Genomic DNA, 17,373 nt, shown 5'->3' on the forward strand with positions numbered 1-17,373 from the left:
GGGTAAAGTGAGATGGCAACCTCCAAGGGTAATAATCTCATATCCGCTTGAGGGGGGAAGAAACAACCTTATTTAATGTGCCCAACCCAAAAGAGAGCACCAAAAGACTAAAATTCTGACAACAGACAGTTGTACATATATATATACTTCTTTTTGTATATAGTATATATATATATACTTCTTTTTGGATTATAAATCCTCAGTTTTCCATACCAAGGCTCAAGTTCCCATCATCTAATTGAAGATCCACACATAAACATGATAAGAGAAATAGATGAAGTTCCCCCCAAATAAAGGTTCACTACAGATGACTGCATCCATCCCTTATTTGTTAACATCATAAAAGTTTCTGGCTACCTCTTCATGGCGAACAGTAGAATTACACACAGCAAGGTAAGCATTATTTGGAAGTCTTTTAAGATGGACGCTGGACTTCTATTGCTTTAGAAATTGAGATGTTTCCCAAACCTCTCTTGCAGGAATTTGTTACTGGCATCCCGAGTGATTACTCTTATTACCAATGTTTATTTATATCCTATCTTGTTCTCAAAAGAATTTAAAGGTAACTGCTTTCTGTCAATCACTTTTTCTTTAGCTTATAATAGACATATAGAATCAGATGCTGAAAAGGATTTCTTCTGTACAATTATTGCCAAAGCACCATTCAGCAGGTGGAAATTGGGATCAAACTCTGATGAAATTACAACTGCTCCCTGGACACTGGAGAAACTTTGCTTTCAAGTTATTCAACAGAGAAGACCATAACAAAAACCAGATATTTAGATAGATGTATAGATAAACGGTTAAACAGATAACATTTTTTTGCACTGCTGATGAGTATTCAAAACTCTGGAGTATGTTTTTGGGGGTTAGTGAGAACACCTCAGTGCCTTCATCCTGTTACTGGCCAAGCTTTCAAAATCTTTTTAAAGCCATTGGAAATGGCTGACATCGGTGGTACATGGAAACCACAGTTTACAATTAGAGTGCCAAAGTTAGATGCTATCTCTGCTCTCCAAGGCACAGGGACAAGTTTCAAACTCTTTAACTCAAGTACGAGAAGCAGAGCATCTGGTCCCACGGAGACAGAAAATCAAGGAGTGGTGCCACACGTCAGAGCAATGAAGGGAAATCTTTGGGGAGTAGCCATGATTTTTAAATATTGAATTTACATCATGGGCAAGCAGTCCCCCACCTCAGGGTAGGATCGGGCAGGTCTCCTGGCCTGGAAACCTTGGCCCATGAAGCAGGGAGAACACAGTTGATGCCATGCCTGACTTGGCAGTCTAGCTCCTCCTTACTCTGGCACCGCGAAGAAGGTCCAGGACATTCCGTGAAGATCTGCAAAGAGAACCATAATGGAGACAAGGGCGAGAGTGAAAAGTCGGTAGCCCTTGTTGAAAGTCTGCAGAGAAGTAGCATCCTTTCATGTGTCCTGTGACTTCACCAACAATGGTCTGAGGACATTCAAGCAAAAAGGCCACTTCCTTTTTGTCTTCTCATCTTTGTCATCTCTCTTTGTTTTCCCGATGGAGTCATCTACTAAATGTCTTCTGTACGGCATATTTCCAATCATCTTTCATCAAAATGGAAAGAGTCCAATTGATCTTCTTTGTTTGTTTTTTTTTTTTTTTTGCTTGGAATTCAATTTGTTTCTACTGGTAGTCCATTACATTCTTTCAGTAGGAAAACCCCAATATTGCAGTTCTAAAACTTTGCTTCAAGGTGTAACTAAGCCAAAGCTAGAAGGTATGTAGATTTCCTCTCTAGAATGCATCTTTTCTGAAGACCGCCTTCATCAGAGTTCAGAAAAGCTTCCAGTGATTCCATTTCTGGGTCAACAAACTGTTAAGCACTTTGCTGCGAGATTCCAAAATTCAGAGAGAGACAGCGGTGGCCGTGAGCGAGTCGGGCACGAGCCCGTGTGCCCAGGCTCAGGATTTCATGGTGCAGATGGGCACGACAATCACAAGGATAACGGTGCACGCGGCGGCGGCAATCAGAGCTGCTATCTTGCAGACCTTGGCTCGTCTGAACTCGGCTTCTTTACGTTTTAGTAAGGAATCGTAGCCCGGAGTATAAATATCTTCCATCCAATATTCTAAGTTGTTTGGGTTTAAAGATTCTTGCGTCTAAAAGTGAAAAGATGTTAGAAATAGGGTGAATGCATGAAACCCAGTCAAAGATTGTCCTGACAGTCGTGTCCTGAAGCCCTCAGGAGGTGTCTGCAGCTAGTAGTTAGAGACAAACAAGCGGATACCTCCCCGTCCCACCACCCCAAGTCTTTAAGCTACGAAGGACTCAGGCTTCAGAGACCACAGAATGCACCGTCCCTCCCTGCTTACAAATGCCATGAGGTTTTTGACACAGGGAAACTCAACAGTTCCTCTTTAAGCAATCCAAACAGGGTGGGGCAGACAAGGACGTACAATCAAGAAAAGGTTTGCATTGGTTTCCCAATCAGAAGGCAAAGGCCAGAGGAGAAGGCAGATGTGCTTGGAGGCAGGATGGCTCCATTGTCAGGGAAGCAGTGAAACTCACTGTGATTCAGTTCCCAGTTCCTCAGAAACATTTTCTACTGAAAATCAAAGTCACCTCTGACATGAGCAGCTCAAACATAACAGAAAATATTTCCATTTCAAACACTTGCCTGAGCAGGCCAGGCTGCTGCTCAAAATGAAGTTCTCCCAACCCCACAGCAGAAAACCCCTGCACCAGCCTGGCCTTGGCAAGGGTCCCAGCTGGGGGCAGCTTCCCCAAAGGGAAAGCCGCCGCTGGCATCTCTCTCCCGGACTCCCTGAGATTAATGGACCGTCTGCCAGAGAAATGTCCTGTTTAACCTGTATTGCCTGTGGATTCCCTGCCACGTTGATGGTTATAATCTATTTCTACAAAGAGCGGCAGTGTTCTCATTTTATGGCAAGCACTTAATAATATGTGTCACATAAAAGCAACAATACATTGTAATTTCAAGTGAGGTCACCTAAATCTTTGAAACACAGACAAGATACGCATTTTGAACGTGTGTTTTGGATTGTTCAATGCTCATAAACAGAGGCACATCAAAAACAACACATACACACGCACATGCACAAACATATACTGAGAGGATCAAAAACCAAAACCTTCAAAACTTAAAGAAAAGTTCGATTGCACTAAATTCCTGACGGAATACTGATGCCCTAAGAGACGGTGGTCATCCTGCACTTGCCCTTCCAGAGTCATCCTTGGCACTTTTCGGCCTTAACACTGCACCCCCACCCCAGACTGACCTGTGTGCACTGCGCCATGGGGTGTCCCTGCTCTCTGGCTCCCACTTAGGTACGGGCAGTGGGGACGGGAGGAGAGCGCGGTTGCAGGGTTTGTGCCCCCAGCCCCCTCCCCGCGGGGCTGCACTTTAGCAGCAGGTCAGCTCTCGCCCAGCACCTACTCGTGTAGCTCTGGGCCTCAGTTGGTCTCAGAAACAGCCCCATCCCCTCAGCCCTTCAGGTCTAACGGTGGCCGCAGCTTCTCCCTGCAGCTGGCCGCTGGGTACATCACCAGCTCTGCTAGTCCCCTAAACCCTGCCCACACCATTGTAAACGCATCCCTCACTAACTCTTTCCAGTCCGCCTCTGGGTATGCTGTCTTTACCCCAGGAACACCACAACCCACATGCTTTCCACTCTTCCAGCCGCTGTTTGGCTCTTCTACCGCTAACTGTCTTCCAGTACCAGGGGTAGGCACAGGCCACGGGCCAGAGCTGGCCTACTGCCTGTCTTTGGGCGACCTGTGAAATAAGGATGGTTTTTATATTGTCCAATGGTGGGATAAGAAAAATCAAAAGAAGAATACTATCTTGTAAGGTGAAAATAATACGAATTCAAATCGCAGTGTCTATAAACGCAGTTTTGCTGGAACCGAGCCACACCCATTCATTTGCACATTTTCTGTGGCCGCGTTTGCACTGCAGAGCCAGAGCTGAATAGCTGTCACAGGGACCCCAAGGCCGACAAAGCCTAAGACTTGTCAAGCCCTGTTCTAGTACCTACTACACAGCATGTCACAATGGGAAAAAGACAGGATTTGGGGGTCACTGACACTCTCCCAGGTCCCCTTTCCTCAGTGTTTAAAGGCAGGTGTCAAACATTTCACAGTATCTAGAGAGGCGGAAGTGGGTGCCGGCACCTACAATGCCCACACCAGGTGCCCACACACTCCTAGTGCTGGAAAATATCTAAGGAGCAGGGCAGTCTGTCCATCCCTCTGATGTTTCAGGAAGCTCCCCTATGGCACTCTCTGCTAGCATCCCGGGAGCCATGGTCTCCCCTGAGCTGCCCAGGGCAGGTCCACCACTGCCTGGCTCTGCTGTTAGAACGTGTGTTTTAGGGGAAGCTACCGTCCTTCCCCACCCACCCTGGGCACACAAGCCTATCAGCTCTCCTTGGCATGAAAACCCTGCAGCAGTTTAATGGGCATCCTGGGGTGGGAGAGAGGGACCCAGGATCAGCCCGTATCCTGGGAGTCTGGTGGGCAGTGGTTGGGTGGCATGCCCAAAAGAAGGGCTAGGCTGGCAGCTGTCCCTGCCCTGGCACCTCCCCAGGTTCTGGCCATCGGGAATGAAACAATCTCCAGTTCTTCCCAGGACTGGCCCAGAAGGCAAACGGTGTGTAAATAACCCACCTGATTCTCAGCCTTTTTCCCTCTGGCTCAGGTAGAAGGAAATTGGCTTCCTTTCAGAGCCATATACACTTTATGGGCTGGGATTCAACTTGAGAAATAAACTATTTTTAATTAGATTTTTCAATAACTGCAAGCTGTGCTACCAGGTAGCAGAGAGGTAGAATGAAAGCTTCAAGGGACCCGGCAGGCCGACTCGGTGGTCCCTTAGACCTGCTCAAGGTTGGAAATGAAAAGGGGGCCCTCGCTTTTGCCTACACCCTCAACCGGGCACCACTGATACAGAATTTTTTATTATTATTATTATTATTTTTTAATCATGGGATGGGTGGCTGGATGGGTGAGTGGGAAATAGACAAATGTCCTTGGGATCCTCAGAGTGACACAGAGAAAAAAGCATGGAGTTTGAAACAAGATGAGCCTGGGCTAGAGGTCATTAGCTAATAACCAAAGCCTCAGTCTCCACAATAATAAAGTGCATCTAATTATACCTTACCTCCCCAAATTGGGTAAGGATCAAAATGATACAGAATTTTTATCTCAATTCCAAGGGATCCCAAGAAGATGGCCAGATGCCAAGGCTGCCCTGGGGCTGTACCCGTGTCTCTGGAAAGAGACAAAAACACATAAGACGATGCCCTTCTGCCTTCATCGGTTTCACAGATGCTTGGTCGGTTTTGCTGCAAACACTCTCACAGGGCTACTGAACTCGCTATTTCCTCACATTTTGTGCAACCAGATACACTAATTCTTTGCATTTTTTAGGTGATGTCACCTAAAGCTCTGTAACCTAAATATCTATTTTTATTTTTTTTAATAATTTTATTCTTATGCTTATAAACACTGACATATTAAAGCCACACAGTTGTATGGAGGCAAAATGTCCCAATTCTCCTCTTTCCCCCAACTTTTAAATAGATGTTTATTAATCAATGATGTGTTAAATTAATCTGAAACTTTTGAGGTCACCTCCTGCTCCTGGGGAGATACTGGTTACTCCCCCAGTGGGGCCGTTTGCACCTGTTTCTTTTCTGACCACCTGCTGCTGGTACCCGTGGGCGCAGGGCAGAGTCCACGGAAAAGCCACTGGGGGGGCTCAGATCGGTGTCCAGCCCGCCCGCCCGTGGAGAGGCGACATAGAGCACAATGCCCATGAGAGGCACAGGGAGAAAGGGGCTTGGGAGGAGCCGGAGACATTCCTGCTGCTGAAACCTCACTCTCAGGGCCTGGCCAGAGCCACCCCTTTCCTTCATTGCTCTCATTTAGGGTCCAGTATAAACAGCTGCTGTTTTCATCATTTCTTAATGCCACAGAACTCCACTAAACTCCATCCGCAGAAATATGAATGGGTGTAGAGGTAACAGAAGAGAAAGAACATAAGACATAGTCAATGGCCCAATGTGAGTTTTAGACCTATCTGACCTCAGGCAAGGGGTTAAGCTTCTCGGGCCTCAGTTTCCTCAATTGTAAAATGGAGAGAACCATAACAACCCCCCACCTTGCCCTGTGGCTTGAACGGAGAGACGGCTGTCAAAAGCACCATACAAAGTTGATTGGTCTCAGCACCATTTAACCTGCCTCCAAATGCCTTCTTTTCCAGGGCCTAATTAACGCCAGGCACTTTAAATACATTATTTTCAATTCTCGTGATGCCTCTGCAATTAGCTGTCACTCTCCCCATTGAACTGGTGTGGGGTCCCATGCTGCAGCTGGTGAGGTGACTGCTGTAGCCCTCAGCTCAGGAGCCTGCATTAGAGCGCAGCACACGCTGAATCTATGGTTTTATCCTCTCCACCTCTTTGTTTCAGAGCGAGGCCACCGCAGGGGCCCCGTGCACACCTACCCTCACAGGCGGCTCCCTCCTGGTGTGCTCTTGGTGGCATGGTTACTCTGGGGCCCATGGGTGACAGCACCCCTGGGAGTGTGGATGCGCAGCCCACACGACCAAGCCCTCGGATGTAGGACAGGGGACTCCTCTCCCACCAGCGGCGATGTGGACACAAGGAGACACACGGTGCAAATGGAAGGAGGCGCAGCTGCCCGCCAACATAAAAGAGCTGCCAAATCCCAGCCGGGCCTGCCAGCGAACAGAAAGCATGCCCTCCAGCCACACTGCATTCACAGAGCTTCCGGGGACGGCTCTTACCTGGGGCTGCTCCGTATGGAAACATAATCCAAAGCTTGGCTCCCACCAATATGCTTATCCCTCGTGCTACATATGGAAGGAGAAATCAGCTTGTATTTCATTAAACAGTTTGGCTCAAGTCTTGTGAGCAAAGATTAGAATTTGCACATCATACGGAGTCTTAAAGGCATCTTTAGCAAATCAGATGTTTTAAAAAGAAAAAAAAAAGCCACCAAACATTCCCACTACCAAATGTTTAAAAGCAAATGAGCAAAGCAACGATCCCCTTGTTAAAAAAGACAATGTCTGCTCTATGATGCATTAAAGCTCAGATTCCACAGTGGGGACCCAGGGGGCTGAGGGGTGGGGTGCAGGCTGCTCCCCACCATCCGTGATCCAGTCTTGCCTCCACCGGAGCGTGGCTGGGCCCCCTCCCCGGGAAGGGGAGTGGCTCACCTGCAGGTCCAGAGCTGTCAGCTTGCCCTTCTCCCCTGCATTCCGGGCATACTCCTCGACGGCCCAGGACGGCTGGCCCCGCTTCACCTCCGCCAGCTCGGTCAGACGCATGTCCGTGTACAGGGGGTCGCTCTTCAGGTGGGCTTTGAGGGAGGCGGGGTAGGGGTGGGGGCTGAACACCTGCTCCACCAGGAAGCCGTCCTTGGGCTGCTTGGGCAGGCGGTGCTGGGGGGGCATGTCGTATTGCCTGTCTCCCTGCAGAGGGCACAGAAAAGGGCAGAAAAGCAGCGCAGAGGCCGTCTGATTTTACAGCTTTGCCCCGCCAGCCTCTGAAGGCATCCAGATAGCAAAGTGCAGTTATTTAAAAGCAAATAGGAGCTATGCCTGTGTTAGGGGAAATTCTCCAGGAAGAGTTTACAATGTAACGGTACTAATGAGAGCTAATATTTCTGTTCTTGGAAAAGATGATTGTTTCTAATCCTCACACCATCACTACCGTTATTAATCCCCGTTGTAAGAGCACAGCACACATAGCTGGTAAGGGGTGAAGCTGGAATTTAAACCAGATAATCCGACATCAGAGATTCTTTGCTTAAGAATGCATGTTACTGCCCCTCTTTCTTCCACCTGTTTGTATCTAGTACACATAAATAAAAGATGTGGTTTTTTTCCCTCTAACTTATATTTGACCTTCAGGTCTCCATAAAGATGTTGCTTCCTCCAGGAAGCCCTCTCTGACTTCCGAGAATGGGCCAGTACTCATCTTTGTGATCCCTTAGGACTGTGTACAGACCCCTAATCCAGTATTTATCACATGGAACTATAACTGTCCGTTCATCTGTCTGTTTCTCCCTCTGGATTGCGAGTTCCTTGACAGTAGGGGAATGTTTTGTTCACCTTTAATTCACCATTTCAGCAAAGGAGTACCAATGACTAGAAGGCACTTCATCAGTGTTTCTCAAAGGATTTGATATCAATGACACAAAGGCATGTATATGAAACAGCAAAAACAGGGTTGGGTATATGAGCTATAAAAAAAAAAGAAAAAAGAAAGTGAGTGAAGGGATGTGTAAAAAAGTAATCAAAGGAAAATGAATTACAGTCTCATGAGAGTGAGAGTTTATGTGTGAACATGTGCATGTGATGAGCAGATGGCACGTGAGTGTGTATGGCCATACATGTGCACTGGTACACCAGCACTCAACCACCTACCAGCAATCTGGACCCGTGAACCCACGCCCAAACACAGCATAACATTTAGCCTTCCCAAACCATCAAGACAGCTGACACTGACAGAGAGAAAGCAAGATAAATTTTGCCGAACCCAAAAGGAAAATGAATTTCTCTCTTACTTTCGAACTCATCAAAGCCAAGTATCTTCTAAGAGGCTTTGCTGATTGTATTTATTCAGCTCATCACTACCACCCAGCACTCACAGAGCAGATAGGGCCTTCAGGGCTCTGCGACAAGTTGGAGTAGGGTAAGGGGATAATAACGACAGCAGCAGATGCTGCAGCTGTCATTACAATTCATCAGGGAGGGCCACGTGTCCGCCACCATGCTTGGGTGCTTGATGCTAAATGGGGATCACCTCAATTAATCTTCTTAAGGCCACCCTGAGGTTGTAGCTATTATCATGCCCATGTTATGGATGAGGAAACTCAGATCAGAGAAGCTAAGAGATTGGCCCAGTGTTACACAGCTAGCAACGGCAGATAGAGCCAGGGTTTGAACCCCATCTCACTTCCAAGACCCAAAGCCTAATTGCTGCCCACGCCTGCCTCCCTGTCCTGAACACCCAGGAGTTTGTGTTCTAGTTTGGCAGTCAGTATATACATATGCATATATGTTTGTATGCGTAGGTACACACCCAATTTTTTTTTTTTTTTTTTTGCATGGGCAAGCACTGGGAATCAAACCCGCGTCTCCAGCATGGCAGGCAAGAACTTTGCCTGCTGAGCCATCATGCCCTGCCCACACACAGAATTTTTAATACAAAGTTATAAGTTATAACCACCACAGAGGTTATGAACCAAGAGGACCAAAGGCTAGTGACCAGAGAGCAGCAAAAATCCCTAAGACAGCTTCCAGCGACACATGGATTAAGAGGCTTGAGGAGAACACGAGACTTGGATCAGCAGAGAAGGGGCGAGACATTGTGGGTGGAGGAATCACGTGCAGAAAGGTTTGGAAGTGGAGAGGCCCAGGCCATAACAGATGCTGAATTAGCGCTGACCAACCGAATGAGGATGGCATATCTGGGGACGAAAAATGTAGACTTGTCAAGGGGAGCGGGTTCCAGTTTGGGAGTAATGGAGTTTTAGAGTTGGGCAGAAGTATGTTAAGTTCACAGGTACCAGGGAGTAGAGGAGGGCTTTACAGGCCTGGCTAGGAAGTCAGACTCTTTTCCTTAAAGCAAAGGGCAGCCAAGGAAGCACTGGGAATAGGAGGCACCACACACCCGCAGAGAGTGGACTTCTAAGACACGTGGACGCAGGAGTGGTCTATGAGATGAGATGGTCAGGTGGGAAGGTGAGTGAGGAGACCAGCTCTCAATGTGCCCCCAAATCCAGGTGGGCATGTGGACCAGGGGTGGGGGTGCTAAACGGAAAGGAAGGCAGAAATGCGAGGGACATCATGAGAGATGACTCCACAGGGTCGTGCGGCTAACCCGGATATGAGAGCCAGAGAAGGAAGTCAAAGGGCAAAGGGATCTGCTCAGCTTGGAGAATTTCTAGGCAACCCCAGAATGGAGACAGGAAGAAAGAACCCTGGCTTTGAAGGAATAGAAGAGTCTGGTTTGGGGCATGTGGAAAAAGATAGCCAGAAGGAGAACTGGAATTAGGGGCAATGCCCAACAGCCAGGCCAGGGCTGGACATGGCTGTGGGAATTATCTGCCCAGGGTGGAATGGGGACAGGATGGTCACTACGCAGGAGGAAGAAATGGAGTCACAGAAGACAACACATGAAGACCGTCCAGACCAGCAGACCGTGGCCTGAGTCAGGTCAGGGCCAGGTGGAGAGGGAGTCCTCCCAAATACTGGGAACGTTGTGCTGGACACTTCAGATAGGTCTTTCTCAAGCTGTGACTGTTCCCATCGTCCCAAGGGATTTTGGCATTTTATAGATGGGAGGCACGGCTAGTTCCATTTAATGTGGGATTTCTATAGAAGTTCCTGACTATTCTAGCCCTCTAAATGGCCCCTTTCCAGTGACAGCTAAAGATCCAGGCTCCAGAAACCTGGCCAGGCCCTGGCAGCTAAGAAACCGTGTCCGTGGGGCCAGAGCAGAGCATTTCTTCGCACATGGGTTGCACTCTGGTGTCTGTCCAACACAACATGGCATAAGTAGCTACAGAGGGGCAAGGGCTGATGGCACGGACACCAGGGGTTTCTTTGGGATCAGAAAAAAAAAAGGCTTCTTTTATTTACTTTTTTTCTCCATTTTCGGTCCTGGAAACTTCTTTGAAACCCAGTTTTTCAAGTTTTTCCTTTTGGGAGGTATTCGCATCCTCCTTCTCTGGCTTTGGGTATCTGCCAGAGAGAGGTCCTCTCTCCCTCTTTCCAGTGGCCAGGACCTTGTGACCTCGGGAGGCCCCATGACCTTCCCAGTGACCTTTAGAAGCAGGGAAGGGAACTGGGACAAGCAGCAAGTTTAAATGGCCTCGCTGTGGTTATAAAGTGTTCACCACAGCCCACTGAGAAGGAAGAGAAGTCCCCGGTTCCTCTGAACGGAGTCATCTTTTCAGCAAGGGATGAGAAGAAGGAAGTATCTGAAGAGACGTGTGCTGCCCTTACTCTAGAGCTGAGAGGAAAAGTCTGCACAGGCATGCAGAAATGCCCACCCTCATGTAAAAAGAGCAGAATGGACAGCGGGAAGAAAAAAAAGACGTTAAAAAGGGAAAGAAGACACCATATCAAGCATTGCTATCACTGGATGGGGAACTATGAATAATTTCTTTGTCTTCTCTACTACCCTCATCATCTACTAACCTTGCAATGGAAAAACCTCACACTTTTAAAAAGGCGCACCACGCACACAGCAGAGCACATGTGAGGGACATATTAGGTGGCTTCCAAGTCTCCCCTGACCTTGGCTGTTTCCCAAAAGACAGGGACCTAGCCCTGGCGGAGTCTGCTGCTGCCTCCGACACACTCCCCATTTCATGAAAAGCTGTTCTCACACCACCTGTCCCATATCCAAAGGGCACTTTCTCCTGTCCGCAACAAAACAGCACGCACGGCTCCTTGCGGACTGACAGTTGGGAGCAACAAGCAACGCGCCCATTTGGCTTCTCTGTTCTAACCTGAAAAGCCTGCCAGATCTAGATGAAACAGTAGCACATGGAGGCAAGTGCTCTTTCTTATTTTTTGCATTTATTTATTTTTTGGGGGGAGGGTTTAATCGTGCATGGTCCAGGAATGGAACCCGGGTCTCCCGCATGGGCAGCGGGCATTCTAACCACTGGTGCACCCTTGCTCTTTCGTCCTGAATATAATGCTTGAGGCTCCGGAATACACCAGGGCTACTCTAAAGCTGGTGCCCGACGACATGACCATAAACGTAAATTACCTCTTTTGACTTTCGGTGCCAGTCCTTACTGTCTGCGGGCCCTCTGTCCGGCACCTCCTGCTCACTGACGCCCACTCGGTCGGCATACGTGATGGTGCGCCAGTCCCTGGGCGAGTTGGAGATGCTGGCGATTTTGGATTCCGTGGCGCTGTTTTCCTCGGTCAGGGACCTCGAGGACGGCCTGGCAAAGAGGCTTTTTTTTAAGGCCTTGATGCGAAAGCTCTCGCCGTGGCTTCCGCTGGCGTCGGAGCAGCACCAGTCCCCGCCGTTCTCCAGCTTGGGCCCGTGGGAGCCGTGGCGCGCGCGGAACATCCGAGGAGAGGCGCTGTCGTCGGACGGAGGCTCGCTCGTCAGGGAATTCAGGTCGATCTGCAAACCCACCTTCTCAGGCGGCAGCATTTTCTGATCCAGCTTATTCAGCTTGCCCAAGACCTGGGATATCTCCTCGCGAACGCCCGACAGCGACTCGAGCTTGCGTTCGATCTCCCCGATGCGCAGCACCAGCTTGCCCACGCTGGTCTTCAGCTCTTCTTCGGAGCGGTGGAGGGCTTCGGGCTGGGGACCCTTGACTTCCTGGCCGCTGGGGACCCCGTTGGCGATCTTGGTTCGGCTGCGCTCGGGCGAGCTGTCGCAGTCCGACTTTGGAAGCTGAGACAAGGAGCCCGTGCTGTTGTAGCAGGATGACTGCATGACTCCCGTCGAGCCGCTGATGCTCATGTCGTCGAGGAATCGGAAGATGTCGCTGATGTCATCGCTGATGACCTCCGAGTCCTCATCCGACTGCTTCACGGCGTGCCTGTCGCCGTACTTGGCCTGAGCCGAGCTGCACAAGTCTTTGCATTTCTTCCGCCCCAGCACCAGCTGCTCCGTCTGGGTCCCCACGCTGCTGGTGTCAGAGCTGAGCTGCCCGCTGCTGCAGCTGATGCTCTTGTCTTTAAACTTCTTGGCAGGCTCCTGCTTCTCCAGGTCCACTGGGGACGAGATCTCTTTAGACTTGAGCCCGTTCACTTTGGACGCATAGCCCACAGGGGTCATGGGTTGTTGGTCCTTTGGTGCCAGGTAAGCCGGGTGCCTGTCCGGGGTCGGGAAATTGGGGGTCTGGCTGCTGGAATTTGGATAGCGTAGCTTCTCTTCAGAAGGATTTCTATTGAAAAAGGACCGTTCAAAGTCAGGGACCTCTTCGGTGTTCAGGCTCCAGCTCTTGGTTGGCCAGGGGGTCTGCTTGCTTGGCCTCCCCGGACACCGCCTGGCCTCCTGGGCCCCCATCACCGGGGTGGGTCCAAAATACGTGGAGGCCTGAAGATCATCCAGGCTTTCGTGCTTTACTCGCCTTTTGTCAGGAATGGGAGAGTACACAGGGTTCAGGTACTGGCTGTGATAGGGCATTTCAAAGCTGTGATTAAAGAAGGGGGGCTTGTGTGATTCCTTCCAGTTCTGGGGTTCCCTCTGCTTGCCCTCTGCTTTGTTCGCAGGACCCACCAAACTGGGGGACACAGGCATCAGATTATGAAAATCCTCTTTAAAAATGTTCCTTTTCTGGACACAGGACTGGACCAGGAACGGCTCCTGGTTGGAAATGAAGGGCTCCTTGATGGGCAAGGAGTCTTGATCTGAAATGGACTCGCTCTCAATGTTCATGGGGAAGTAGGTTCTCTGCATCTCACAGGGCTGAGGGCTGGCGACGGTGTACGGGGCCAGCGCCTGCAGCCTGTCCAGGGAAGCCGCCCGGTTCTTCGCCTCCTTGCTGACTCCCAACAAGAAGTTGGGCTCGGAGGCAGGGACAAACTGCACACAGTCCTTGCAGTCCATCTTCCGGCACTTGGAGGACTGCCGGGTGGGGTAGTCCCGGCTGAAGGGCCGCTCACTCAGCTCACAGTTCAGGGGCTCACGTTCAGCTGCATGGCAGAGCTCGGTTTCCGACCTGCAGGACTCAAAGGAGGGCTCTTCCTTGCGTACCTTCTGATGGCCCCTGGGGAGCTTCTCCTTGGCGGCTCCCCCGTTCATCTGGATCAGGTTGAAGATGGTCACGATATCTCCTGCCACCATGATCTTCTTTGACTGCTGGTTAGTCACGGTGCATTTCATCTTGTCTTTGAACAAGGTGGCTGGGAAATTGGGATCCAGACAGGCTGTGTAGAAGAGCACGCTTCTCAGTTTGGCCAGCTGTGACAGGTCAAACCGGGCACACAGAGACTTGCACAGGTCCTGGTAGGAGACGCAGCTCTGCTTGCTGTCCAGTTCCTCCAAGATCTTCACCAGGAAGAAGGACGTGTCCTGACTGGCCTCCATGTCTTAGAGTTGCAAAGGCTTTGCTGAGTAGATGGAAACTTTGGGTCCACTCTGCAGCGACAGTACCGGAGAAAGGAGGGGGGATGGAGAAAGAGGGTTATAAACACAGTGGAGTTGAAAGGTCAGTTCTTTATGAACTACATAAAGAACTACAAGGAAAAACTCTTCATCACACTCGACTGCACAGTTAGGGCCTGCAAACTACTCAGAGCACTTGCCTCAGTACTTCCCTTTCCAGGGCTCTACCTTAAGGAAATTATTGAAGACGACAATTTAGGCAATTCACTGCCATGGTTTTTATAACAGTGAAAGAATAAAACAATAATAGGGAAATGCATAAATAAACCATGGTGTGATATACAATGAATCTTTGCAAACATAAAAATTACCTTCATTTACATCAACACAACAGAATACAACTCAGCAATAAAAAGGAACAAATTGCCAATATTTGTAAAGACAGATGAATCTTGAGTGGATCGGGCTTGAGTGAAAGAAGCCAGGCTTAAAAGGCTGTATATCATTGATTCCATTTTAATGGCATTCTGGCAAATGGATGGGGCTTGCCAGGGGCTGGATTTGAGGGAGGGGTTGATTACAAAGAGCCACTGAGAAATTTTCTAGGATGAAAGAAATGTTTTCTATCTTGATATTGGCAGTGGTTGCATGGTTATATGTATTTGTCAAAACTCACCAAGCTGTTCGTTAAAAAGTATGAATTTTACTGTACATAAATTATGTCTTAATTTAAAATTACAACAAGGAAGATTTTTCATGAAAAAAACTATGAAACAATATTGAATAAAAAGTCTGGAAATCAATCTGTATATGTAGTAAGACCTCAACTATAAAACATTATATATTCTTGGAAATAAAAATGCAAGAACATGTGCTCTAAAATGTTAGCAGTGGTTGAGTCCGGATTATAAAATACAGGCTTTTTTCTGAACCACAAGTCTTCCCCCCTACAATATTTTCTCATGCACATTTTCAAACAAAAAGAAAAGTTGAAAAAATTTCATAGTGAACACCCAAATATCTTCCATCTGGATTCTACCATTAATATTTTACTTTACTTGCTTTGTCACATAACTATCCATCTATTTATCACGAGCCATCTTATTTTTTGTAATGCACTTCAAAGTAAACTGCAGATATCTGTACATTCCCCCAAACACTTGAGCATGTATATAATTAATAAAAAGCTCAATAATTGCTTACAGCTTTTCTTTTAATATAAAATTTACATACAGTGAAGTACACAAATCGTTAGCATACATTTGCCAAGTTTTGTCAAATGCATATGCTTGTATAACTAAGACCCTTTTAAAGATATAGAACATTCCCATTGCCTCAGAGAGTTCCTTCATTCACTTTCCTGGTCAACCACCTTTCTTAGTTTCCAAATGTGATTTTTAGTTGTTATCATTTCTTGTCCTTGCTAAAATTTCTATAATGAGCACGTATGACTTGATAATCTCAAAACAATAATAAACCTTACTTTAAAATTAAAAGAAAAAGCTACCTTAATTAACCTTGGATGGAAAAAGTAAAATCAGCAAGCCAAAAGTTTAACAAAGTCTCTTAAGAGAAGGTAAAGCTTACCGCTAAGCACAGATGCAGCTTCTGAGAATGACAGACAGGCCAAATCAAATTACACCCGGAGTGAGCTTTCCCAGCGACATACCTGACTGAAAACGCCATTTGGACATTTGACTGGTTGATTTTTTTTTCCCATTGCAACCTTTTTAATAGTGGAAAATTAGAAACAACTTGAATATTCAAAACTGAGCTTAGGGTACATATATCCAAACATCAGCCAATTGGAGACTATGCAGTCTTTAAAATAATGCTGCATGAAACATTACTGATCGGAAAATGTTAATTGAAGACTGCCTATAACAAAGCATGCATGTGTCTGTGTGCATTTATCATTATTAATATGTTGAAAATATCTCCACATAATAATAGTGATTTTCTCTGAGTGGTGGTATTTTAATTCTATTCTTTTTTATTATGTTTTATTATGTTGCTTAGGTGATTTTTGTGTTTTCTACTGATGTCATGCATTAATTAATTTTAAAGAAAATAAAGCTCAAATCATATTCTAAAATTAACGCTAATGGGGCAGTGTGACGGTGGCTCAGGGGCACCATCCCAGAGGCCCAGGTTCGATTCCCGGTGCCTGCCATGCAAAAAAAAAAAAAAAAAATTAATGCTATTGATGGTCTATTAAAAAAAAAAGGTATTCCAGGAATGCAAGAATGACTGGTTAATTTCGAGGTTCATTCGGTGCACACAGGTCCAGCCCCTTTTCTATGGGAATAGTGTATTTTCTTTGGATTAGACTTTAGCAGCTGTGGGCAATGGCCTCTCCTCCCTCCTGCTGGCCCCACTTCCACTGGGCACTGGCTCGGTCTTTCCCGGGAATGGCTGGAGGGATATGCAGAGAGCTGGGGTTTGCATCATTTTGCTGTACAGGAAAGGAAACAAGAGCTCTGAGAGACTCTGTTCTTGCCTAGAACAAGTCACCCCAGGAAACCTGCTGCTCCCCCAGCACAATGCTCCCCGCCCTGCCCCAGCCGTCCACGGCCATCTATTCCGTTTGATGACAACATTCTGTGTCAGAATGCTCCGGCCTGCTAAAGATGTGAACAACCTGTCCTGCCTGAGCTTCATGTAAATCAACGAACACAGGAATCAGAGCATAAGACAAATGAATGTAATTTAGGGAACGGCAGCTGCAATTGATGCACACAGAATTTCCTGGTGAACAAAGCACTTCCGTGGGCATGCTTTTCTTTAATCCACACAAAAACCTTCTGAGACCTGCTTCATTTTTATTATAGCTCTCTGACAGATGAGGGAGCAAGGCTTGAAGAACTTCAGGGACTGGCAGCTTGAGCAACTGGAAGCAAGGAGAATTAAAACCCGGACTTCCAGCCCCACATAGCTTCCCTACTGGGTCTTCCATCCCCTTCTCAGGGAAACCTGAATCTCTGCTTCCCTAGGAGCCTTTTTCAACTTTCTCGTCTATTTCACGTGGTTGAGGGATTAATCCCAGGTCCAAAGAAATCATTTGGAAAATCAAGGCCCAGTGTCCCCTGAAGTGAATAGAGGAAACACAAATGATGTGAACGCAAGTTATTTTTTACTAAAACTCTCATTGGTGGTGGGGAGGGGTCTGTGGCTGTGCATGGGGAGGCAGGCATATGCCCCCTGAAAATGGGTGCATGGACATGTGTGCTATAGGCACACGTGATGGTTCATC

General features: G+C 47.6%; 1 protein-coding gene across 1 annotated transcript; it reads right to left on the reverse strand.

The window, feature by feature from the left end:
- Positions 1–1,934: 1,934 nt before the first annotated feature.
- MINAR1 (membrane integral NOTCH2 associated receptor 1) lies at positions 1,935–14,102 on the reverse strand. Its single transcript, XM_077126675.1, has 3 exons — positions 11,814–14,102; positions 7,241–7,495; positions 1,935–2,132 (listed from the first exon to the last, which is right to left on the reverse strand). The coding sequence occupies exons 1-3, from the start codon at positions 14,100–14,102 to the stop codon at positions 1,935–1,937; spliced, it is 2,742 nt and encodes a 913-aa protein (XP_076982790.1).
- Positions 14,103–17,373: the final 3,271 nt, after the last annotated feature.

This window comes from Tamandua tetradactyla, chromosome 14 (assembly GCF_023851605.1).
Source record: "Tamandua tetradactyla isolate mTamTet1 chromosome 14, mTamTet1.pri, whole genome shotgun sequence".
Classification (NCBI taxonomy): Eukaryota; Metazoa; Chordata; class Mammalia; order Pilosa; family Myrmecophagidae; genus Tamandua; species Tamandua tetradactyla.

Coding starts and splice junctions, on each gene's coding strand:
- MINAR1 (XM_077126675.1), bottom strand. CDS start 14,102: ATGGAGGCCAGTCAGGACACGTCCTTCTTCCTGGTGAAGATCTTGGAG. Junction 7,496..11,813: donor GGCACCGAAAGTCAAAAGAG/GTAATTTACGTT, acceptor TGCCCTCTGCAG/GGAGACAGGCAATACGACAT. Junction 2,133..7,240: donor TGACAGCTCTGGACCTGCAG/GTGAGCCACTCC, acceptor TTTCACTTTTAG/ACGCAAGAATCTTTAAACCC.